Below are 26733 nucleotides of genomic sequence, written 5' to 3' on the forward strand. Positions count from 1 at the left end.
CAGTTCTGTTTGGTGTATATACTGCTGGGAGTGGGGAGATTAAAGCAAACTTGTTATGTCTGAATGTGCAAAGCACAGGTTTCCTTTAAGAAGTACTGGTTTTCACATATGTGCCTTTACAGAGGCCTAGATTGTATATTAAATGAAAAAAAATGTGGTACGCTATTTCATCATAAATAGAACCATAAGCTTTTCAGAAAAATAAAGTGACAGTCCAAGAAATATTTTTTTCAGATAATAAATGTCCAATCCAATGTAACGTCCAATCCAGAGTATGACTCCAAATTATGATGACCATACATGCATTACTCCACCGTTCCGACTATTGCGGTGTTTCCCATCATCAGTTAGGTGCACCTTGCACTCACCTTCTTCCTTGACTTAACAAATAGGTCATACACTCTTAGTAGGGATTGGCAGTGGATAAGCAGAATTTGGTTTCATCCCTAAGCGTGTATGACCTATTGTCAGGAATGGACTCACCATTAGTGGTGGGACTCATCTGCCGTGTGGGCTGCAGTGCCAGGGGTGGCCAGCGGGTGCAACCAGAAGCTCACTACTGCAATCAGCCATCACTTGAGGCTGATTGCAGGAGGTGTATTTAAGGAATGGGCAGACCTGCAGTCAGTGCCTTGGTGTATGTTTCCCATGAGCCCCTGTACCTGCATCCTGTCTGCTTCCTGCCTGATCCTGACTCTGCTTTGATCCTGACTCTGAACGAACTCCGCCTGTCCTGACCTCAGCTATTCCTGACCACTCTTCCGCTCGCTCCTGGTACCCTGTTTGCCTGTTTGCTACCGACCTGGCCTGCCCGACTTGTTTGATTTGTATATATGGTTATCTGTTGGAGTTTAGGTTGTTTGCACTGTGTTACGTTTACCTTGCACTGCGTTTGTGTTGTTTAGTCTTAATAAATTGTCCTATTTACACTATACCTGAAGCCTGCGTTTCCCTGTGTCAGTCCACACACCTCTGCTCATACCCAGAGCCCTGACATTACACCAAGGCCATTCCTGACCAGAAGTGGATGCACAGGGAAGCCATCTTGGCTTGTTGTTGTGAAGGATGCATCCGGAGGAGGTTATATACTTGTGTCTGCTAGTCTTTGATGACAGAGAATATGCCTATCAGACTCTGCAGGAGTATACCAGGGATCAGCTGCTAGAATGCATACGGGTCGCTCATTCCCTAGTAGATGAGGGCACAGAGTTCTCTGAGGTGCAACCACTGATTCAGGTTTCGTGTTGAGTTGGCTTCATCTAGTACCCCTGAAAGCAGGGATTGACTTTCTTCCACCATTCAGTGTGGATCAAATAGAATCACGGGTGTGGTTGTTGGAGGATGATCCGGATTTCTTCTGGGAACTTTATTCAGCATTTTCACCACATGTGCTAGTGGAGTGTATAAACGCAATGCAGTCTTTGGTCAGACAGGCTATGTATAAGCTGAGTTTTGTTCAACCAATACTACAGTCCTGGTCAGACTTGTTACACCCAGCCTCAGTCAGCTTGCAACAAACCCGTCCTGCTTCTAATCATTCCTCTGCTCAAAGCTCTATTCCTGCATTCCCGACAGCACCCCCAGGTACAGCCCAATATACCCTGCTATCTACCACATGTCAGTACCCTGTTCCCACTCGCTGCACCTATCCTGCCTTTAACCCTGTAAAAAAGGCTGCTGTAACAACTAGTATTGCATTTGTATACTGACAAGTTGTTGTGATATGCATACTGCCCTGTTTTAACAATAAATACCATTTGGGAACATACTACACTATCTCTGGCACCTGTTTTTGGGGCTCTTATGTGGAGCTATTACCCCCACAGAGAAGGTGCCTTTACCATCCAGAGGAGGGAGTACTACCATTAAAGTGGATTACCTGACTGACCTTAAGGGGATCTCTGGACTTGAGCTCGAGCTCTCATCAAACCTGATGACCCACCTTGAGATGGATGCCCACCATTTGGCCTTTGGCAGATCCAACATCTAGGATGATTATTCCTACATGCGCATAATCTATGCGTTTCTGGTGAGTGCGCATTGCTACTATTTGAGGCATTAAGGCTCTGGAATGCCTTGAATGGTTTGTGGGTAAACACATGTGTGCCCCTATTTAGATAGGATGTTAAGGAGGTCACAAGGGAATAACGTACTCTCATTCCCTAGAAAATGAAGTCGACATTATACCAGTGACTCTCCCACTTCTAAGATTAGAAAATGTTCCATTCTTCCCTCTCAACTGCCAGTTCCAGGTGTTCCACAGTGTCAGGTTCCACAGTGTTGTTTCCAGGGGCTACAACTTGAGTTTTGGCCTCCTCCCTGCTTCATGCTTTTAAACTTTCCTCTCCCCCCTTAAAGATGGGTAGCTGTTCTTGGTGCCACCATTCAGCTGTTTCTATCGCAAGGGGTCATCACTTCTGTATTCAAAAAAGTAATGCTTTGAAGTCTTCTACTCAAATGTCTTTACAGTTTCCAAACCAAATGCAGTCCAGCCCATCCCATTCTGGATCTAAAGACTCTCAACTTGTTCCTATGGCTTTAGATGGAAACTTCCAGATAGATTATTGCCTCTCTTTTGTTGCAACACAACATTCTGACAATGTGGACAAACAGACGTTGTCCTTGGACTGCCCCATGCATCTGTCCAACAAGGTCAGACTCTACCTGAAGTGGCGCATATCCAATCTGGCACTGGAATCAGGGGAACCCATTCCCCCAAAGATACATAAAATTCTCACGAATGAATCCAGGTAGGTGGTCTTTGGAGCAGTGCTGTTAGTGCAGGGGACTTGGTCATCAGAGGAAGCCTGTCATCCTGAATTTTTGGGCGTTTGGCATGTTATATCAATGATGAGCCCCTCATTTACAAGGATACCAAGCAAGAATCTAATTGGACAATGCCTGTAGGCTGTGACCTGCATCAACAAAGAAGAGAGATCCAAAGCCAGAATGCACACTAGGAAAGGAGACATCCGAAGCCAGAATGCACTATAGGAAGCAAACTCTTTTTTGTAGAACTGGGCATTCCTGGCCCTGTGTGTCATCCCAGGCATGGAAATTGGCAGGTGGACTTCTCAGGCCTAGGTATAGGCTGTCCAATCAGAGGTGTACTTTGTGGAATGCATTTTGTCTGGTCTGGTATAGATCTGCTCTAGATCCGCATCAGGCATTGAGTTTTTTCGGTGGGCAAATCTCCTTCTTTGCCATTCTGTTTCAGAGATCTTTGACCTCTCATTCTTTAGTTAAAGCCTTCATGCATGTCACACACATCGTTGTCCCTGTACATTCTTCTGTGTCTCTGTAGGACCTTAAACTGGTTCTTTCAGTTCTTTTAAAGTCGCCCTTTGAATCTGTTAGAAATATTCTCTTAAATAACTTTACTTGCAAGGTGACCTTTTTTGTTGCTATCACCTCTACTCAGAGTGTCTCTAAGTTGGTGACTTTATTTTGTTAGAGTATGTAGAGTATATGTCTCATCCACTGCATCTTTTACACAATCAGATTCCCTCTTTGTCCTTTCTGAGGAACTCCCTGCTTCTTGCTTTACAGTTGCTAGGTGGATTAGACAAATCATTGTTCAAGTCTATAGTCTGAAGGATAGGATTCTTTTCTTCCCTGCCACAGCACTCTTTACCAGATCTGTTAGTGCTTCATAGGCTTTTCGGCCTCAGTCATCTTTCTAAGATTTGCATGGCTGCCACCTAGCCTTCTGTTTAAACATTTTTTAAATTTCTACTAGGTGGATGTTCAGGCCTCCTGTGAACACCTACACCTCTTTGGCTTAAGGTGCTACCGGCAGCTCTCTTAAGCCTTTCTAAAGACTAAAGATCCTTTGTCCTGTGATGTACAACTATGAAAATAGGATTTTTGACTTGCCAGTAAAATCCATTTTTTTGAAGTATGGTACATAGTACAGATCCTTCCTGTTTGTTCTTACAATCTTTCTTTTTTTTAAAAAAATGTATCACATTTTGCTACTATCACAAGGTATCTGATAAGCCTTTTATGGGATTCAGTGACAGGTCCTCTTTATGGAGAACTATGATATCTCACCTGTCACTAGTCCAAGCAGATCAAGGACAGAGCGTCCCCAATCTTCTCTTTCACACTGCAGCTGTGCTGGGTTCCTGACAACTCCAAACCCAGAAGTGCACTTCCAGGTTCACTTTCAGTAGACGGAGATTGGGAATGGATATGTCCTGGTCTCCTCTTCCCTGGGCCATCCTGAATACCTCCACAGTGGTTCTGGAATCACAGATAGGCCAGGGAAGAAGCCACTGCATGTACCTTTTGAGCTGTTTCTGTAGCAGGGCTGAAGCCAAGATGTCACAGAGAAGCCAGGCCCTGCGCTGTACTTGGGTAATGTATTCAGATAGTATTGAACCTTTCAGTTCAGCATAAAAGCCAGGCAGCTACCTTTTTCAGCATGAAAGGTGAGCAGTGGCATCTTCCATGTTTTCCTGGGCACAGATTTACTTTAAAGTATCAGTGTAAATATTTTTAAAATGGCTCTTTGGGACCTGCCTGGAATGTTAACACAGCATAAAAAAGCTTATTGTACAATCTTAAATTTTCAAATATTATATAGTTATAATGGCTTATTGTAATTATTTGGAAAAAAACAAGCTGACCTAAGATCATTTTTGTTTCTGTTCTCCAAGATTCATTTGTAAAGTCTCTATTGACGACAAATTGTTTGGTGAAGCAGAAGGCAAGCAAAAGAAGGAAGCAGAGAGCAAAGCAGCAAAAATAGCATTAGAAGCTCTAGGATATGGAGGAGCTGAGGTGAGTTTTGGAGAAAATCTTTGTTTTGTGATATTTTTATGGTTCCCTGCTTAGGTGAAGTCAATTTTAGTAGATGGAGGTAATATGAGTGATGTCTATAAATATTTTATCTCTCTATCCCCTAAATTGGGGGAGTTACTGTCCTCTGCACTTTCTAGGCCTCTAGAGATTTTAGGATGTTCTAACCATAATATTGTAACATTCATACTAAAAGAACTGCAAATCAAATTGTACTGTAATGAAAGATCGAGCTGGGAAAATCCGACAGGGTGGTTGTGCAGAAGTTGATCGGTAGAAATGTAAAAGTAAAACTGTAAATAGTGAAAATGTAAAAGTTGCTTTGGGTATACAGGTGCAAGAGCTGAAGCCATAGGCAACCGCCGCTGTTAATCAAATCCTGTGAGGGAGGAGCAGGGGCAGGGACGTCAATAGATGCACACAGCCTGGCTCAAAATCAATCTTGCACTAGTGCCTCCATACCAATTAGCTTGCTATGGGGGCTCTCGGAAGGGAGGAGAGGCTGAGAATACCAGCAGGGGACCCCAGAAGAAGAGGTTAGGGGTTGCTCTCTGCAAAACCATTGCGCAGAGCAGATAAGTATAACATGTTTAAATATACTGAATTAAGCATTTTAGCCATCCATTCATGCATTTTGTATTAGTTTGTTGTATTGGTCAATCCACTTAAAACTGAGATGAATATATGAATTTTTGGTAAAATGCTGTAGAATTTATCCTTGTAACACGGGTAGGCAACCTTAAAGAGGTAAAGATCTACCTGACCAACATGGGAGAAGTCAAAGATCACCAGGAACAGTGTTGGCCAGTGTCACCTAACCACATCTGACTAATTGCTGTACTATCGTGTCACAATCACATGCATTGCACAGCAATCATAGGCAAATCAGGTGGTGAGGAGGTACCCACATATCGCCTCCTCACCACCTGTCAAACACACTCAGATCACTTTGCAGAGGAGCAGCAGTGCCTAATTAAATGAATGCCAGTGAGTGAGTGCCAGTGAATTACCCCTTAGTTGCATCTGGCAGTGGCACTCTTGGGGCTCATTCACATGTAAAGTTGGGATGGTAAAACCCTTCTGTTGAGTCACGTTTTTTACCGCCCCAAGTCCATATCCCCTTTAGACGCTGAGGCAGCAGTCAAAGGTGTACACATGTGGCAGGAGAAATTTCACCCCCTGTTTTGCTGGGTGCTACTGCCTGTCAATCGATACCCATTCAAGTAAATGGGGCCACTCTTCAGGTGACCCATAACTGCATGCTAAAATAGGTGGTTGCAACACACTGCTGCTTGTTTAACTCCTTCTTTGCTGTATTGCACAAGGTTGCAGGACACTTGCAGAGCGGCCTCATTCACTTCAATGGGTCATGCTAGGCAGGTGCTACACCCACCAACTAAGACAGGGCTTAGGAGCCAGCACTACAGAGGAGGCATCAATTATGCGGCTCTTGCTCTCTACTACAGCTCAAACTTTACAAGTAGTTTCTCTGCATTTGATAAAACAGGTATGCAGCGCTAAATGTAGATCAACAAAGATTATAAATAGTGATAGATACAAATGCCAAATGGCGTATTAATGTACCACAACTTCACGTCAGAGATTATCTATCACGGAACATCGAGTGTTGTTTTGCATTTCTCGGTTCTTTGACGGTTATAACACTGTCAGCTGTGGACTAACAGGCACAATATCACCTTTTGTGGACATTAATACGCCATTTGGCATTTGTATCTATCACTATTCATAATCTTTATTGATCTACATTTAGCACTGCATACCTGTTTTATCATTTGTTACTGAGGTGCTGAGGATTGCCTTTTTATGCTAGCAGCTCCCCATTGTTCTCACTTATTTTTGCCATTAATATTGGGTTTCACTCGTTTATTCATTTATTATAGTTTACCTGCAATGCACTTGGTTTTATGCTTTTGGATGGTGGGTCAGCAAGCCCAGATCGTGATCTACCAGCCACCTGTCTGAGATCTACTGGTAGATCATGATCTACTGCTTGATGACGCCGATGTAACATGTACTATATCTTTCAGGGACAATGGGATGTCACTCTGTACTGGAGTTGCTATTCACTTTTTTATTTATTGAGAAAGTAAAAACACCCGTTTCCCTTTTGACCCCAAAGTTGACAAGATAAAAGATGGAAATTAATGTGGAAAGGAGTCCCAAAGAAATATAAGAGACCCTCTAAAAATTGCTGACTGGATTCACTCTGTATTTGAAGCACCACTCTCACACTAGATTTTAATTTTTTTTATTTTTTTCCCCGAGTAGTTTCAGCCTAATTTTATTGCTCTGCTGAATCAATTCTGTCAGAAAAAAGGTTGGACTTTCAGCTTTGTGAAGGCTGATTGCATTGGACCTTCGCATGATCCCGAGTAAGTAACAATTTTGTAAAATTTAGAAGCTTATTTAGCTGAACACTTTGGGCCCTGAATAAGGAAAGATTCTGCACTAAGTAAAATGTATGTATAGTTGAGTAGGGAAGGGTTGAGAATCATCAGTTTATTTTTTTGTTGTCTACACCTGGGTGAGTTCACTTCATTTTCTGTCCAGGAGATCTGTGTATAGTGAGGGGAGTTACACTCTTAGACGTCACTTGAAGTGGTCTCTCCAATGGAAGATCTCCCCTCTATTCCTTTTCTGGTGTACAATTTGTGATTTTATGTCACTCTGTGTACTGGAAACAATAGTCACCAGGACAAATGAAGGTGACCAACCAGTTGTTGAAACAAACAACAATAAAAACCTGATAAGGGTTGTATTCCTTCCTAACTCTAGCCATCTAAAACAAGGAAAATATTTTTTTCAAATACATACACTTTAACACAATTCAGGAAGCTTTGGGACAGTCTCCTCTATTTCTATTTCATTCAGTGATGGTGGGGAACCAGCTCTGGCTGGTTAGGAAGTTGTAGCATATACACAAAAACAGCCCGGTGCTAAGTGCTCCTTTAGTTGGCCCAGTGGATTGTATATGCATATGAAAAGTTGAAAGTCAACAATAGGGTGTTTATCTCCGGCTGCTATACGTGGAACCACCTGGAGTGGTGGAATTTAAAACCCATACCAAAAAGCACTCAGAGGTCACACTTAGATGTTATGGTGATGTTGATTATTAGGTTTGAACACTTTTCTCTCTGGTTTTAAGATAAAGATCATTGCAGTCATCGTAGGTGTAGTCAGGTTTCTGTGTATCAGCTTTCGAGCACTGAACAAGGTTTATCGCAATGTTTACAACAATTGGTGCTGTGACTAGAGAATTTTTAACCAGAAGTTGGCAATGACAATTGTGCTGCAAGGATACCTGTGAAAGCAGTCTTGTGAGGACCCAGAAGCTGTGCTTTGACTTATGTCTGGTAGTGACATAGTGTCTGACCCACAGATTGTTTGGAATTCCAGAACTGTAATCTGAAAACTGATCAGATAACCTGAACTGTATGATACATTAGTTACTTCAAGACTGAGCCTCATATGCTCATATGATCTTAAAACCGTAGAGAAGTGTTCAGACCTAAAAATCAACACCATCATAACATCTAAGGGTGACCTCTGAGCGCTTGGTTGGTGTTTTTTTTGTATCAGGAAGTTATAGCCAGCTCCTGAATCCAAGATGGACTGAATACAATGCTGAAGATTTCAGGTTGTACAATGACCGCACTGGACACCATGATGTGGTAAGCATCTGTTCTGCAAAAGTCAGTAGCCACAGTACTTGTAGCTGCTGACTTTATTTTTCGCAGACCCAGCTGAAGTTCCTCTTTAAATCACAGGGCTCTCTTCAGAGAGGAAAGAAATCCTCCCTGACATTCCTGTAGATGTGAATGTTCTCAAGGCTAGTTCTCTATTTGCTGGCAAGCAGTGACTACATCAAAGGGGGTGCTGGGCTGCCTTCTTCTAACACTGAAAAATCTCAAATGTAATTATCCTGCCAGTTACCACTCAATTCCAAATGTAAAAAGGGGAGGGGAGCACTCCTGAAAAATGAGCACCAAAAAACTCTCACACAAAAAGGTATGGATTTAGCGCAACACCTCAAACCTAGAAAAAATGTTTTTAAACATATATCCAAAATGAAAGATTAGAAACAAAATTCTCTGTACCAACAAATATCATTAACTAATAATACATTTTATTCATTAATTAGTTAAAAGCATATACACATTGAACACATCAACACACGCATTAAAAAGTGTCACGTCTAAAGACCAATAAGATATCTTGGATCAAAGTGACCCACATACAGTATATGATAAATATTGTATCTTTATATTATATTAATTGGATAGCAATCAAAGCTGAGAGCTCTAAGAACAAAGGGACTGTCATAGAAGACAGATAGGGATAGAAAGAGTGGCCACTAAGTTTTTAAATTTAGACACAGCATGCTGGACTAATATTGATCCCTGGTCAGTTCCACACACACAGGTGACAAAGATGTACAATGGATAAATTCCTAAATCTCCAGATTCATAATTTTTAACTAATTATTTAATAAAATGTATTATTCGTTAAAGATATGTGTCAGTACAGAGAATTTTGTTTATAATATTTCATTTTGGATATATGTTTAATATTTTTTTTTCTAGGGTTGAGGTGTCGAGCTAAATCCATACCTTATTATGTGATAGTTTTTTGATGCTTCTTCTAACACTGCATACAACATTTACAAAGCAAGTTTCCCTTTTTACATACTCCAAACATGAAGGCATGTGCTGTACAGAAGTAATGATTAAAGTTACTATGATCTGTTTTGTCTTTCTTACTTCAATAAAACTTTTTGGGAAAAAAAAAAAAAAAAGTTACTAGAACTGAGCCATTTGGGTCTTATGGGCATCTGAATAGTTTTTTTTGTTTGAATTCATTATTTTCATAATTAATGTCTGCTTTTCAGGTTTGCTTGTAGTGCAGAAGTCAAAGGAAACATATTTCCTGAATCCAGTAGGAAGAAAAATAAAAAACTTGCAGAAAAAGAGGCTGCATATTTAGCTCTTCTGGCGCTGAAGAAAGAATTTCCAGATGATATTGAAGTAATGAACATTTTATGTCCAATGCAGTAATGCACCTAGGTTTAAAGCTGAACTCCAAGCAGTAATTAGATCAGTAAAACAATTAATAAACACTTGGTTCTATAAATAATCACAACTTCCACATGCTGCTCTGGCTCATAAACAGAGGTATCCTTTAGCAAAACCATTATGAAAAGTTGAATTATGACCAAAGAACATAGAAAGCTGGTCTCTAATTGCAGTGAAGTGTTACTTCATACAAAGGACACTAAACTTAAAGTGTTACTAAACCCAGGATCCTGCATTCACTATCCAGTATTCCACAGTGCACAGAATATGGAAATGTGATTATTTTAATAAATATAAACTGTTAAATACCTTTCCCAATACCTTTCAACAGTATGTATATAGCAGTCTTGTGACTTCTATCAGTGTCCAGCCAAATACTGGTTAAAGCTTGTCGGAGGAGTTTTCATTCTCCTCTGACTGTCCTAGGTGGCTGAATAACCCCTGACCCTCTGTCTGGACAGTGCTGATTGGTTTGTGCTGATCACATGCACCCTGCCAAATAAACCTCCAGCAATACACACCAAACTGAGAATGTGCCTCCCAGGGCTCTGTACTACCAGCAGATGGATTATGGACTGTGGAAGAAGGGGAGAATCAGAGAAGACAGGATCAAACAGCCTTTTTATCCAATACGTAGGATTAACCCCTTCAGGTTCCACAGTGAGTATAACAAGCACGCTTTACTGATTATACAGACTCATTTTACTGTTGTGGGTTTAGTAACACTTTAAATCTGAAATAAATGTATGATGTATTGATTTTCCCACCCTCACAGAGAAATAATGAATAACAAAAAAAAGTTATGAAGACATACCTATCCATAATGATCTTGTCCAGAGGCAGAGGCTGAGTGTTTTATATATACAGGTGAAACTCGAAAAATTTGAATATCGTGCAAAAGTTCATTTATTTCAGTAATGCAACTTAAAAGGTGAAACTAATATATGAGATAGACTCATTACATGCAAAGCAAGATAATTCAAGCCGTGATTTGTCATAATTGTGATGATTATGGCTTACAGCTCATGAAAACCCCAAATCCACAATCTCAGAAAATGAGAATATTACATGCAATCAATAAAACAAGGATTGTACATAGAACAATATTGGACCTCTGAAAAGTGTAAGCATGCATATGTACTCAGTACTTGGTTTGGGCCCCTTTTGCAGCAATTACTGCCTCAATGCGGCGTGGCATGGAAGCTATCAGCCTGTGGCACTGCTGAGGTGTTATGGAAGACCAGGATGCTTCAATAGCGGCCTTCAGCTCTTCTGCATTGTTCGGTCTCATGTCTCTCATCTTTCTCTTGGCAATGCCCCATAGATTTTCTATGGGGTTCAGGTCAGGCGAGTTTGCTGGCCAAACAAGCACAGTAATCCCACGGTCATTGAACCATGTTTTGGTGCTTTTGGCAGTGCGGGCAGGTGCCAAGTCCTGCTGGAAAATAAAGTCAGCATCCTCATAAAGCTCGTCTGTGGAAGGAAGTATGAAGTGCTCCAAAATCTCCTGGTAGACGGCTGCGTTGACCCTAGACTTAATGAAGCACAGTGAACCAACACCAGCAGATGACATGGCTCCCCAAATCAACACAGATTGTGGAAATTTCACACTGGATTTCAAGCATCTTGCAGTGTGTGCCTCTCCATTCTTCCTCCATACTCCTTAGGTCCTTAGTTTCCAAATGAGATGCAAAAGTTGCTCTCATCAGAAAAGAGGACTTTGGACCACTGAGCAACAGACCAGGTCTGTTTTACTTTAGCCCAGGTAAGACGCTTCTGATGTTGTTTGTTGTTCAGGAGCGGCTTGACAAGAGGAATACGACATTTGAAGCCCATGTCCAGGATCCGTCTGTGTGTGGTGGCTCTTGATGCACTGACTCCAGCCTCAGTCCACTCCTTGTGAAAGTCTCCAACACCTTTGAATGGCCTTTTCTTGACAATCCTCTCCAGGCTGCGGTCATCCCTGCTGTGGTGCACCTTTTTCTTCCACACTTTTCCCTTCCACATAACTTTCTATTAATGTGCTTTGATACAGTACTTTGGGAACATCCAACTTCTTTTGCAATTACTTTTTGAGGCTTTCCCTCCTTATGGAGGGTGTCAATGATGGTTTTCTACACAACTGTCAGGTCAGCAGTCTTTCCCATGATTGTGATTCCTACTGAACCAGACTGAGAGACCATTTAAAGGCTCAGGAACCCTTTGCAGGTGTTGTGGCTTAATTAGCTGATTAGAGTGGGACACTTTGAACCTAGAATATTGCACCTTTTCACAATATTCAAATTTTTTGAGATTGTGGATTTGGTGTTTTCATGAGCTGTAAGCCATAATCATCACAATTATGACAAATCACAGCTTGAACTATCTTGCTTTGCATGTAATGAGTCTATCTCATATATTCGTTTCACCTTTTAAGTTGCATTACTGAAATAAATGAACTTTTGCACGATATTCTAATTGTTCGAGTTTCACCTGTGTGTGTGTGTATATATGTGTATGTGTATATATATATATATATATAATATAGCACTGCCCCCCTAGGAATCACGGAGTTATTTTCGGCACCCTATCGCACTGGACCCCTTTCTGAAAGCCCAAACCCTGCTGACACCACAGTATTCTTTTGACCAGAGTAAATTAGCTCCAGAAAGTAATCTCACACGCAGATTAAAGTAAAATGATATGACATTTATATTAAACTTCAATGTAAGCTTGGTTAAACAGCACAAAGTAGTATAGGTATGTGTAAAGGCAGTTGTCACTCTTATCACTTCTAAGCAAAGAAACAACATATACAGCAAAATCTCAACCAGTGTTATCAGGCCTGCTTTTCAGAAGTTAACACAATACTTCCAACCTGAGGTGTTTTTTTAGTCCCCAGTGAGCAAGGAGAACTATCAACAGTTGAACTAGCTCACTTTGGGCCCTTAGAATCTAATGGCAAGGTTCAAATCTAAGATAGGAAAGAGCACTTTACCTAGAGTAGTCAATGTCCCTTTAAGTGCAGTGAGGAGTCTTCTGTGCGCTCGTTAGGGCCCAGTTGGTGCACAAGTAGGAAGAGTTGTAGGTGACAGTTCCTCAAAGGATTAATACAAGGAAAGGAAGAAGGAAGGACAAATACAGTCAGGTCCATAAATATTGGGACATCAACACAATTCTAACATTTTTGGCTCTATACACCACCACAATGGATTTGAAATTAAACGAACAAGATGTGCTTTAACTGCAGACTGTCAGCTTTAATTTGAGGGTGTTTACATCCAAATCAGGTGAACGGTGTAGGAATTACAACAGTTTGCATATGTGCCTCCCACTTGTTAAGGGACCAAAAGTAATGGGACAGAATAATAATCATAAATCAAACTTTCACTTTTTAATACTTGGTTGCAAATCCTTTGCAGTCAATTACAGCCTGAAGTCTGGAATGCATAGACATCACCAGACGCAGGGTTTCATCCCTGGTGATGCTCTGCCAGGCGTCTACTGCAACTGTCTTCAGTTCCTGATTGTTCTTGGGGCATTTTCCCTTCAGTTTTGTCTTCTGCAAGTGTAATGCATGCTCAATCTGATTCAGGTCAGGTGATTGACTTGGCCATTGCATAACATTCCGCTTCTTTCCCTTAAAAAACTCTTTGGTTGCTTTTTCAGTATGCTTTGGGTCATTGTCCATCTGCACTGTGAAGCAGCGTCCAATGAGTTCTGAAGCATTTGGCTGAATATGAGCAGATAATATTGCCTGAAACACTTCAGAATTCATCCTGCTGCTTTTGTCAGCAGTCACATCATCAATAAATACAAGAGAACCAGTTCCATTGGCAGCCATATATGCCCACGCCATGACACTACCACCACCATGCTTCACTGATGAGGTGGTATGCTTAGGATCATGAGCAGTTCATTTCCTTCTCCATACTCTTCTCTTCCCATCACTCTGGTACAAGTTGATCTTGGTCTCATCTGTCCATAGGATGTTGTTCCAGAACTGTGAAGGCTTTTTTAGATGCCTTTTGGCAAACTCTAATCTGGCCTTCCTGTTTTTGAGGCTCACCAATGGTTTACATCTTGTGGTAAACCCTCTGTATTCACTCCGGTGAAGTCTTCTCTTGATTGTTGACTTTGACACACATACACCTACCTCCTGGAGAGTGTTCTTGATCTCACCAACTGTTGTGAAGGGTGTTTTCTTCACCAGGGAAAGAATTCTTTGGTCATCCACCACAGTTGTTTTCCGTGGTCTTCCGGGTCTTTTGGTGTTGCTGAGCTCATCGGCGCGTTCCTTCTTTTTAAGAATGTTCCAAACAGTTGTTTTGGCCACGCCTAATGTTTTTGCTATCTCTCTGATGGGTTTGTTTTGTTTTTTCAGCCTAATGATAGCTTGCTTCACTGATAGTGACAGCTCTTTGGATCTCATCTTGAGAGTTGACAGCAACAGATTCCAAATGCAAATAGCACACTTGAAATGAACTCTGGACCTTTTATCTGCTCATTGTAATTGGGATAATGAGGGAATAACACACACCTGGCCATGGAACAGCTGAGAAGCCAATTGTCTAATTACTTTTGGTCCCTTAACAAGTGAGGCACATATGCAAACTGTTGTAATTCCTACACCGTTCACCTGATTTAGATGTAAATACCCTCAAATTAAAGCTGACAGTCTGCAGTTAACGCACATCTTGTTCGTTTCATTTCAAATCCATTGTGGTGGTGTATAGAGCCAAAAATGTTAGAATTGTGTAGATGTCCCAATATTTATGGACCTGACTGTACTTTCCCCTAAAGTGGCACTTGACTTGGGTGGTGCCCCTTTAATGCACTGAGCAAGTGGCAGATTTTAGGCAAGTAAGATGTCAAAAGCTGGCAGAAGTGCTTGTTGGCAAAGAGCAACTCCCCTCTGGGTTGCAAGGTTCCTTTAAAAGGGTAGAATGATGATTAAGGGAACACAGATGTGGTCTGGCCTGCAGAAGGCGAGCACTGCGGTCAGCTTTGATGATTGGACTGTGCTGCATATGTGTTCAACAGTAGCAGCTGAGGGAACGTTAACTACGTGCAGTGTGCACAACTGTGTGCAGGAAAAGTAACCAATATGAGAATGTCAGTGTTGACTTGTTTGGTTTGTTTATGGGACTCTCTCACCTGATCAGTGGCATCAAGCAGATCCTGTGTATGTATGTAAAGGTTTTTTTTTTAATTTTTGGATAGAGTGACTTAGTCCCCCTGTCAGGTTTCTATTGCTTCCTGTGTCCCTGCTGGGGAGATTCATACCTCTGTTTGTCCTGGTGACCTTATTTAGTGAAATTTCCTGTTGCTTCTCCAGGACAGGAAGTGAAGAAAAGTCTTTCCAGTGGGATGCAGGAAGCATAAAATAGCTTAATAGGGGTTTTATCACTCCCTACTCTTTCTGAAAGAAAGTGTTGGCGTTACATACATTTTAGCACAAAAGCCTTCAGATTGCAAGAGGAAGGATCAGTGCTAGTAAGGCCTCTGATATGGCACCTGCCGATTAGGAGGGCCAGCTGCACTGCCTTATTGCAGACACCAATCCTCTTTTGCCTCTTCCTGCAGTATTCCCAGCTTCCATTCTGCTTCCTTTCCTCTGGCTGTGTGGCAGGGGGATCAGTTCTAGCATCTGCCCCCTAATCCCCATGCTGTCTGGGCCTCCATTGTGTGCCCCTTTCCCCCATAATATTGCTGGCTTCTCTCTTCTCCTGTCCCACCAGCAGCTGCTGCTGGATGTTTCAGGATGGAGAGCAGAGGAAGGGGTTAGTAAATACAGTATGTCATATTTACTGACCCTTTCCTTTTCTGAATGAACACAGTGAGTGACCTGTACTGATCAATTCTGTGTCCATTCATCACTAAAACACAGTTTACTATGTTTCAGTTTTTGAATGAACAAGAAGCTGCTCAACACCCATTCATTCACTGTCCAGTGCTGAGGCTGCAGAGAAAGGGATAGAGAATTTATGTACTCAGTCCCTTTCTCAGTCTCAAATGTGAGACATCAGGGGTCTGTTTAGACCCCTGACATTACGCCACAGCTCACCTTCCTCAACAGGGCAGTTAAAAATGCAAAAATAAATAAATAAGATTCAAAACAATAAAAATAAACCGGACATGTGCTTTGCTCTCCTTATTTTCTTCCATCGCTGCAAAGCATAGCATAAAAGGGGGCCATGGCATGTGTACACCCCTAGCCACTGATAAGTGTTCTAATGACTCTCCACTCTACTAACAAACAAAAAAAGTTTTGCCTTTAGTTATACTGTGACCAGTCTGTGTTGATGCTGCTGTTGCAATAGGAATCAAGGATCTGTTGATACTTTCTGGCAGGTTTGTCTGGATCAGAAAATCTGAACAGAATTACAAATCCACTGGCATGTAAAACAATTACTACATATCTATTTCAACTGTTTATTTTACTGCCTGCTTGGATTTCAGCTTTAATCATTAACAATAATACAGTCTACATAGTTTTATGTAATTTGTTTTGCTGCCATTTCTTATATAATTTCACATATGCAATTACAGGAATTACCAGAAGATTTTAAAGATGACTCCAAATCTGAAAACTGGTCTTGCTCTGGAAGGTATTTTTATTTAATTTTAGTTTTTTCCCGTACTGTGCCCACATTGGTTAATTAACCAATGGATAAATATAAACCTCATGTTAGTTTATATGACAAAGTTATCAGTCAGGTATTATGAACAATCTTTTTTTTGCTAGTTATTGTTTACTATGTTGACTGTTTATTCGTTGTCAGAGAGTACTTTTATTTCCCTATTTCTGTTGTTTTTTTTAACACTCAAAGTGGTTACAGTTCTTCATAAGAGCTGCAAGCACATTTTGTAGTAGCTTGGTCATGCTGCTAAAATCACTAGCAGTAGTGACTGATTGGTTAAACAGTTGGAACATATTGTTTCCTATGGTGTAAATTACACAAGTAGCATTTAGTAGCATGAAGTAACCCCAGTCCTTTTTTGGGGTTTTGTGTGGAATGTGTCAGATTTGGCTTTTTGTTTCTCCACTTTTTTGTGTCAAACCAATCCAAACAAAAGAAATAAACATAAGGATGCCTAAACATTTGTAATTGCAACAATTTTCTCTGGGCAAGGTGGTGCATTATCTGACAGAAATGCAGGGGTGCCAATTCTTTTGGCAATGACTGTACTTGTCAATTGTGTCCTTGGCACTATAGGAACACTATGGGGGAGATTCACTAAAACTGGAGTGTGCAAAATCTGATGCAGCTCTGCATAGAAACCAATCAGCTTCCAGGTTTTATTGTCAAAGCTTAACTGTACAAGCTGAAGTTAGAAGCTGATTGGGTACCATGCACAGTTGCACCAGATTCTGAGTGCACCAGTTTTAGTACATCTCCCCTATGTGTTCTGTTTGTTCAGTGATCCATCTTTACATCTTAAAAGAGAGATATCATTTTACCCCTGTACAAATCATTATTAAGACCTCATCTGGAATATGCAGTTCAGTTTTGGAGACCAATTCACAAAAAGAACATTGGGGAACTGGAGAAAGTACAGAGAAGGGCAACCAAACTGATACGAGGAAAGATTAGAGGAACTGAATTTATACTTTCTTGAGAAGAGGAGATTAAGGGGGGATATGATCAACATGTATAAAAGATATCAGTGGTTCATATAGTGAACTGGGTGTAGAGCTATTCACCCTGAGGTCATCACAGAGGACAAGAGGGCACTCTTTACGTCTGGAGGAAAAGAAATTTAATCTCCAAACACGGAAAGGTGTCTTCACAGTGAGAGCTGTGAAAATGTGGAATAGACTCCCTCAAGAGTTAGTTCTGGCCAGCTCAATGGATTGCTTCAAAAAAGGCCTGGATTCTTTCTTAGATACACAGAATATAACTGGATACTAACATTTATAGGTAAAGTTGATCCAGGGAATATCCGATTGCCTCTTGGGATCAGGAAGGAATTTTTTTCCCAGCAGGAGCAAAGTGGATCATGCTTTGCTGTTTTTTTTTTTTTTTTTTTTGCCTTCCTCTGGATAAACTGTGGGTATAGGATTATAACTTTTTTTTTTTCTATGGTTGAACTGGATGGACTTTTGTCTTTTTTCAGCCAGACTAACTATGTAACTATGTAAAAGAGATGTTTTTTCCAAATTATACTTACCTAGGTGAATGCAGCATCGGTCCCCCGCTGGTTATAAGGGTGAGAACTCAGCAAACACATGAGTTTTCACCACTGCTGTGAGCAGAGAGCAGTGACTGTCAGTCACCACTGCTGTGAGCAGAGAGCAGTGACTGTCAGTCACCACTGTCTGCTCTGCCCCCCCATGCTCACTGGAGCACTGGGCTGTGGAGGGGGAGGAAGAAGCTGGCTCTGGCTCTCAGTGGCTCACTAAGAGGCTGAGCCAGGTGCTGGTCCAGACATCTGGGTGGATCCTGACTTTAAAGTCGGGATCTTTCCCCATGCTGGACTGACTGAGTGATGTCAGCCGACAGTGGGCTTTAGCCAGGTGTCAGCTGTAAATGAATCACAGGAGTTCAGAACGAACTGTACTCCTGTGATCCACAGGAGAAGTATAGCCAAAAGAGCTTTCTCTTTTAATGATTAATCACTAATGATTTTAGTAGCTTGCTGATGCTAATGAAAATATCCATGTATATCTAGTGATATTGTCCTTTCTTATTTATTTGTCTTTAATTATTTTCAATAGTTTATAATTAGTAAATGGTTCTGTCTAGTGTTGCAAGATTGTAATGTCTATGGTGTTAGGAAAGTTCAAATGATCTCGGTTGGTATGTTATAGAAAGTCCTTTCATCAAGCAGTATCCAAGTATCTGGGTACCCTGAATCTGATCTAAAGGAAAGTGTAGTAGGGATAGGTCTTGTTATGATTTAAATCATTCTGTTAATACATTTTAGAATTAACAACCAAGGAAATCCAGGAATCTCACACTAATTCATGCTTTAACTTTACAAATACAATAGTATAGGTGCTTGGTCCATGAGTCTACTTCCAGTGAAGGACTATTAAGCACCTTGCTGTGGTCAGTGCACGTAGAGGCAACCTTCTAGAGTCCGTAGTGTGTTAGGGGTTACTGGTCATAGTAAATAGGTGGAGGAGGCAAAAGGCAATATGTGGAGGTCCCTTGTTTAAGGCGTATCCGACATTTGTCAGGGATGTAGGAGTTGAAGGTGTGCAAAAGGGAGGGTTAAGATACCAGTGGTAGGGAAGGTTGAACTGGTTTTCTTTGTAAAGTGTATAGCCTGAGATATTCCTCCAAGGTCATTTTTTTTGTGTTACAATATGTTCCCATTTGATTTTGATTGTGTTTCATAGGTGGGCCAATATTTTGGGTTTTTTAAATTTTGTAGATGTTCGACATTACCCTTCTACATATTGATCCCATAGTACAAAGTGTTTTGAAAGGTGTGAGGAAGGAGAAATATAATTTCGGAGCAATAGATTGTGCAAAGTGCTGAGGTGAGGAAAAACACAGAAATGTTCTAGCCCTCACACATATGAAATTGCAAAAAGAGTTTTGTGTTTCTAGGCTATGGCCATGTAATAGATAAGGCCCCTTTCACATGGGCATTCCATTTTTTTCATCAGTTCAGTCACGTTTTTTCCAAGAAAAACGGATCAGTTCACATCAATTTTTCATCAGTTTACATCCGTTTTTCATCCGTTTACATCCATTTTTATCCATTCACATCTGTTTTTTCGTCCGGTCCTTTTTTTTAATGGAAGAAGAATAGGGTTTTCTTCAGTTCAAAAAACAGATGTTAACGGATGCAGACATTAACGGATGAAAACAGATGATCATCCGTTTACATCCGCTAGTCCATATAAATACATGGGTGTCCGTTTTTCATCCGTAAACGGGCAGATGAATAACGGACATACAGAACGCCCATGTGAAAGGGGCCTAAGGCTGTCATGTATGGCTGGTGTAAAGAGAAAGGAGAACATGGGGCAGGCTGGGGAAGTTAATTAGAATTTTCATAATGTAGCAATAAAAAGTAACACACTGCACCTAGCTGCATAGATGTAATGTTACATTTTGTATGGGAAATTGATCACTAGTAAATTACCATTAAATATGTACAGAAAATGCAAACAAATTAACCATTAAAGTTGTTATTAGTGTGGGGAAGTATTAGCACTCCTACCATGTTTTTACTGCTATCTGAAGCTCTGTTAGAAAGATTTCACCTAACGTCCTATCCTGCTAAGTGTGATTTCACCAAACCAAAAAGGAAAAATCTGAAACCGTAACACACAAAAAAAAAATCATACAGGGGTTCTATCTTTCTACTCAAAGAAAATTTTTGACCACTGCAGTTGGGCTAGGCCTTTGTGAAGTCTATGCTTGCCTGCAAGGGGATGCATAGGTGTTCCAGGCATCCCCATGCAGACAGTCCCATTCATGCCAGTTTGGATGCAGCAGTTGCACAGACACAGCCATTGCTCCAAGTTTGAAATCTGTGAAGGTACTTGTCCCCAAACACAGGTAGTGTATAAGTCGTATGATGCTTGGAAAACATTTGTAAACTGAATATACCTGGTAGATTAAAAGCCCATTGCTAATGCTGTTATTATATACAAATGTGTTACAGCACTAGTGACTCTAGTATGGATAGGAGCATAGCTGAAAGTGGACGGCAACAATCATCTCCTGCATCTGAGGTATTTGTAAGACAATAAGAAACAGAATGCTTTTACAGTGTGCCAGTATTTGATGAAACCAGAATATTTTTTGTAATTTTTACTGCATGTATATATTTGTGTTGACCAGGGCTTTTTTTCAGCAGGAATGTGGGGGAACGCAGTTCCGGCACCTCCAGCACTGGATGTATGTAATGGCAAGGGGTGCTGGGGGGTCTATTGATGCTTGCTGCTAGGGGATCTATTGTTGCTGGGGGGAGGGGGGGGTCTATTGTTGCTGGCTGTAGGAACTAGGAACTGTAGGAACTGTATTCTTTAAAATGGGTGGTACTGGGAGGTGAGTATGAAGTGGAACCAAATGACGGTGCTGGGAGGTGGGTAGTGGGCGGAGACAGTGTGACTCAGAAGAGGGGAGTTCCTGCACCTATTCTCTGAGAAAAAAAGCCCTGGTGTTGACTTGCTATAGGAGTAGAGACTGTTAATTGACTTTTATGAATAAGGTAAATTGGAATTCACTTCGATCATCCAGACATGTAGTAGCAAACTAGCAATATTCCAGTTTTTCCTTTCTTAATTTCGCCTGCACATGTTTGGTTATTCAAAATTAGCACAGCTTCACCATTTTTCCTCTACAAAGTGAATTGCTTTAGTATCAAACCTATAGCACTTGAATGACACTTTGACTGTTTCTTGTTTCTTTACAGCCTCACATTGAATTTTTTAGCTCATATAAAAAGAAGGAAACAATAAAAGTTAATATTAATTGCTAATAAACGATCACACAGCAAATAAATATTTCTGTATCAATGTTGGTCTAAAATCCGACTTTATGGGGAAATTAAAGCAAAAGTCTGCAGCAATGCATTTCAGATGACGAGCCCTTTTTATAAGTAGCACAGAGCATATAAAAATACAGAAGATTTATATACTAAATAATCTAGTTATTACCAATTCATAAAACCTGGTGTGGTATAAAGGGAAACACAAAAATTGCTAATTTCTGTTTAGTTCTCTTAACCTGTTAAACCCTAAAGACCGGTTCATACCTAAATCCCACAGGAATGAAGAATTCAGTGCAGTTCTATTTTCAGCCCATTCATTTAAATGGACTGAAATTGCACTGGATTGCACAAAAATAGTGCTGTGCATGCTCTACTTTTCAAAAACGCAGTGCATCAGATTGCACAATGCTGTGGAACCATGCAGTCTGGTGCAGGCTAACGCTCTTCATTTGCGATCTGTGTTTGAAATATATATTCACACCTGCAGCAGAGCGCTTACCCAGTGTTTTGTGAACACATTACAGGAAATGCGCATGGAACGCAGATTTCCCGCACTGCATTCTGGTGTGAATGAGCTGTAAATGAAATGCAGACCAGAGCGCTTGTATGAGTAGATACCGCTTTCACAATTTGTGTCTAGATGTCCACATTCTTACTTTGTTTCATAAAATAGAATTTGGTTTTACGCCACCTATATTAGCAATCCTGAAGTGGAACGCTGTTTTATGGGTCTATTTATCAGTGCTTTCACCCAAGAATCATGGAATATTCACCAAACATTCACACGTTTTTCACCCAGGATTCAGTTAGAAAAATGTTTGAATCTGATAAAGAGCTCACGGAAGACTTCACGTTCATTTCCCTAATGCCCATCCACTCTTCATTCCTGTGTCTTCATTGCCAGGAAACCGGGACAGTGCCCACTGCGCGAGCCATGCCATTGGCTGGCATGGCTCGCGCAGGGCATCTTTGTTGCCAAGCAACAGGTTGCTTCCATCTGCCAAACTTAAAATAGCACTGGTTGACCTACAGCCACACACCCTGCCTATGATTTCTGCCCCCTGGTTGGCTGTGTATTCCTGGCTAGTTATTTAAGCATCACAAGGCTGGGGCTCTGGGTTTGTGATAGTGGCTGGTACCTAGCTCTCTACCTGTTGTGCTCTACCTACTGTGCTACTTGTCATTGAATTATTAATTGCTCACCCCTGCCCTGTACGCTGACTAATCAGAGTTTAATTTGCTGCAATGAAATATGTGAAATATGACTATGCTATGATTTACTGTACTATGGACATAGTTACTTGCTTCAGATATACCCAATGTTATTTATTTGTTAGGGACATCAATGTTATTAGTATTTATCACTTTTTATAGCATCAACAGAACTACACTGCAATACTTAATGAAATCTGCCAGAGGAAAAAATGGATCTGCAATTTTGTGGACACGCCCCTTGGTGGACCTTCACATAAACTCCAGTAGGTTACCATAACTGAAAAAAACATAATAAGACAAAGTAGACCGTATGTACAAATAAAAACAGTACTTAATCTGTATACAATCTGTGATTATTAGAGAGAGACTTGCTTCAGAAAAATGTGGGAAAAATGTGGGTTTTTTTTACATGGATGCTCTAAATTTTGTAATCGTGCAACAAGAATGCCAGATCTGCCGACTAAATGAATCTATAAATAAAAGAATGAAAGGATCAATCCACCCAAAAATATTTATTTAGTTACAGGTAGACTCTAATGGAGTAAGTATCTTATATCTCCTGAGGACTTAGGTGGCAAGATCTCTTTTGCATGTTTATGACACTGTTCCTACTCACCGTTGTCTTACATTTCCTGCAACGTAAGAGGTGGGTGTTGGGTGGTCCTTCTTCTACAGTTTAATTTTGCATATTGCAAGATGAATGAATTTTCCAGCAGGAAAAATTCACTCATTTAAGTATGGTGGATTAGTGTTTAAATTGGATTTAGGTTGTTGAAACGCGGTAGTTTATTTTATTTCTTTTGCTTTATAAACTAGTAAATTAATGTTCCTTTACACTTTGTTGTCTTTGTCTATAGTTATGTTAACAGTCTGGTATTTTTTTCCTACAATAAAGTCTATGGAATAGTATATAATCAGCAACTGCAAGTTTTTTTACATTTTGATTTTAGTTTACAAGACATGTTGGATGGAACTCTAAAGTGGCTGTAAACTTCTGACATGAAATAGAAAAAAACATATCCTCCTATAGTGTGTGCTTGTATCAATCCATAGCACTAAGTTTCATTTCTGTCTGCTGCCTCATTCCTCTGTTATCATTATGAGTCACTTCTAACAAGTTTTCCTGCAACCAAAAAAACAAAATTGGGACGGAGAGGGATCTCCAGTAGATTCCCTCTCAAATAGGTGTGCTTCTCAAATTATTAAAAATTAAATCAACAATAAATAATAACAATGCATCAATCAAGTGCTTTATTTACATAAATGAAAAAAAATTAATCATAAATAGAACCATAAGCTTTAGAAACACAAAGTGACAGTCCAACATTTATTATTGGGGAAATTGGAGGTTTAATATTGGGGAAAGTTTTTTTTCTTGGAGTGTCACTTTGTGTTTCTAAAGCTTTTAGTTCTATTTATGATGAGATGTCGTACCACATTTTTTTCATTTATTTAATTTTGAGTGTGAGTACACCGGAGTAGTGAGTACAGCAATCTTCTTACCTGATGCTATTACCATAGTTGGAACATAGCAGCGCATAGGTCTTTACCATTTGCCTTATTTATTTAATAAAGTGCTCAGTCCCAACAATTTCAGAACAGTTTTTGGCGAGAAACTTTGCACACGAGTGATTATTCATGATTCCTCCGCCACATAATAGATATTTAGCCTCTTGCCAAATAAATTGATCTCAATAATAAAGAGATCAATACACACTTGTGTGCATTCAATCAGCACTAGCCCCGCTGTCATCAGCCTTTCATTGCCTCACCTCCACGCTATCACAGAAAAGAAGGAAACTCTTTCCAGTTGTAGAGATTATAATATCCCTCCAAAGACAAAATCAGGGGAGCCGCAATGGTGTTCTATCCTAAAAACTAGTATTTACTAAAAAGCAGACATGTACTCACAAAATCAGAAGATATCAAAGCGCATATCAAAAGTGACGCCAAAATTCCAATGTTGGCATGTGTGTGATATCACAGGCTAGGCCCCACCCAACATGTTTCACCACCAATCAGAATCGTCAAGGGTATGGAGCATGTAGATTGACAGCCTCAGCTCTGTTCCTGTGTTCTGGGTGAAGGAGGTGTGTAACTTCTCTCCAATCAGCTCTCAGAGCTCTCCTCACTGAGTATAACTTCAGCACCCCGCCCCCTGCTTTTCAGAACTGAGAGATCCTGTGTAAATCCTGCACTTTGAATAGATGTAGAGGACACACAGCTGTAGATAAACAGGTAACTGTCTTAATGCATACAATACGTTGAGGTAAAAAACACTTAGACTTTAGAACCACTTTATTGATGCCCAGTTTATGTCTCAAGGCGATTTCAACTTATCTACACATTGCTAACCAGTTAATCTAAAATCCTATTGATCACTTTAACAGCATCTCCTACTGCTCAGTTTGACATTTTATCGACCTTTTTTCTAAAATTCAAGAATGTTGTGTTTTGTTTAGTAATTGTTTTTTATTTTGAACAGTGTTGGAAATATATTATTATATTCTACATCATTTAAATCAGCATTAGATTTAATATAAAATGTATAACTTGATTGGTTTAATCACATTAGGGTACTTGCACATGGTACTGAAGAATGAACATCCATTTCCTGGCAGAAAATTCCTGTATAAATATGCAAGAATGGGCAATATAGTAAAGGAGGGAATTTGCACGTTTTCACGCATACACATGCACGCACTTGAAAAAATCCTTTAGCTTTTCTTTTGATCTGTTGTTTATGCATATTTGCACGTATACTCATGAAAATATTGCCCTGCAATGCAGATGTTTGGGGGGTTTTTTTAACCAATCTATATGCAGCACAGGTTTTGGTGCCTCTTTGCACATGCCCATTATAAACAATAGGATGCATTTACGTCAGTAACAAAGCCTTAAAGAATAAAATCATGGCGTTTTCATGTGCAAAAGGCTTTAAAGACAAAATTTCACATCAAACTGAATAAAGATTGACATTTTCTACAGGTGCCCACAATTCTGAACAGTGATACTGTATATGGTAATGATATTCAAGCAAGGATATGACCAAGGTATTATTTGAGAAAATATCTGTCTTGCAGAATGGGCTAGTTGTAGTAGGAAGAGCTTTCAAAGGGCATTGATCTTGTGACAACACAAAAAGATGAAAAAACACTGAATGATAATGTAGGTAGGTGTGTTGATTTACTAAAGGCAAATAGGCTGTTCACTATGCAAGGCAAGTTTCCCCCAGAGCTTAGTGAATGTGGTGACATTTTTGAATACCCAATCATGTGCAAGAGAAAAAACACATTTTTGTTTGCACAAAGTGCAACTTTCCTTGCAGTGTGAAGTGAAAAGCATATTTGTTTTTGAAAAATCAGCTCCAATATCCTGAATTTTCCATGTTGTATTCAGCAGATTACTGGTTTGCACTATAAAAATAAACATTTGATGTCCCTTATTCAGGCTGGCTATAGGTCCTGAGATGTAGTGAATGATTCTAAAATTATATTTGTACTTTCTTATGTGTATTTTATTATTAGGCAACAGCTTATTGTTTCATTGTTCTCAACAATTTCATTTGCAGATTTACTTGCAGAGCAGAAATCAATGGCAAAATCTATCCTGAAAGTAAACCACATACAACAAAAAAGCTGGCTAAAAAGGATGCAACATTTCTTGCATTGATTGAACTCAAAAAGGAATCCCCTCAGGATTTTCCGGTAGGTCTTAAAGTGTTTTGTGTACAAAAAGAATGCATAAATTGTGTGTAATCTTAGTCCGCAGGGTTCAATATTGAGTTGGCCCACCTTTTGCAGCTATATTAGCTTCAACTCTTCTGGGAAGGCTGTGCACAAGGTTTAGGAGTGTATCTATGGGAATATTTGACCATTCTTCTAGAAGCGCATTTATGAGGTCAGGCTGATGTTGGACAAGGAGGCCTGGCTCGCGGTCTCCACTCTAATTCATCCCAAAGGTGTTCTGTTGGGTTGAGGTCAGGACTCTGTGGAGGCCAGTCAAATTCCTTCACCCCAAACTCATCCATCCATGTCTTTATGGACCTTACTTTGTGTACTGGCGTGCAGTCATGTTGGAACAGAAGGGAGCCACCCCCAAACTGTTACCACAAAGTTGGGAGCATGAAATTGTCCAAAATGTCTTGGTATGCTGATTCCTTAAGAATTCCCTTCGCTGGAAC

The 26733-nt window shown here is 40.2% G+C and overlaps 1 protein-coding gene across 2 annotated transcripts in view; it reads left to right on the plus strand.

Moving 5' to 3' along the window:
- The window catches only part of LOC149448845 (interferon-induced, double-stranded RNA-activated protein kinase-like), a 143769-nt gene that overhangs the window by 25145 nt on the left and 91891 nt on the right, over positions 1 to 26733 (plus strand). For both annotated transcript variants that reach the window (XM_089694188.1, XM_089694189.1), the window contains exons 4-10: positions 4662 to 4785; positions 7093 to 7196; positions 9713 to 9848; positions 16428 to 16486; positions 20505 to 20574; positions 22710 to 22813; positions 26122 to 26257. In XM_089694188.1, coding sequence (XP_089550314.1) covers positions 4662 to 4785; positions 7093 to 7196; positions 9713 to 9848; positions 16428 to 16486; positions 20505 to 20574; positions 22710 to 22813; positions 26122 to 26257 — 733 coding nt within the window. The remainder of the gene's footprint in view (positions 1 to 4661; positions 4786 to 7092; positions 7197 to 9712; positions 9849 to 16427; positions 16487 to 20504; positions 20575 to 22709; positions 22814 to 26121; positions 26258 to 26733) is intronic.

This window comes from Staurois parvus, unplaced genomic scaffold (assembly GCF_062004578.1).
Source record: "Staurois parvus isolate SC_StPar_1 unplaced genomic scaffold, SC_StPar_1.0 ptg000655l, whole genome shotgun sequence".
Classification (NCBI taxonomy): Eukaryota; Metazoa; Chordata; class Amphibia; order Anura; family Ranidae; genus Staurois; species Staurois parvus.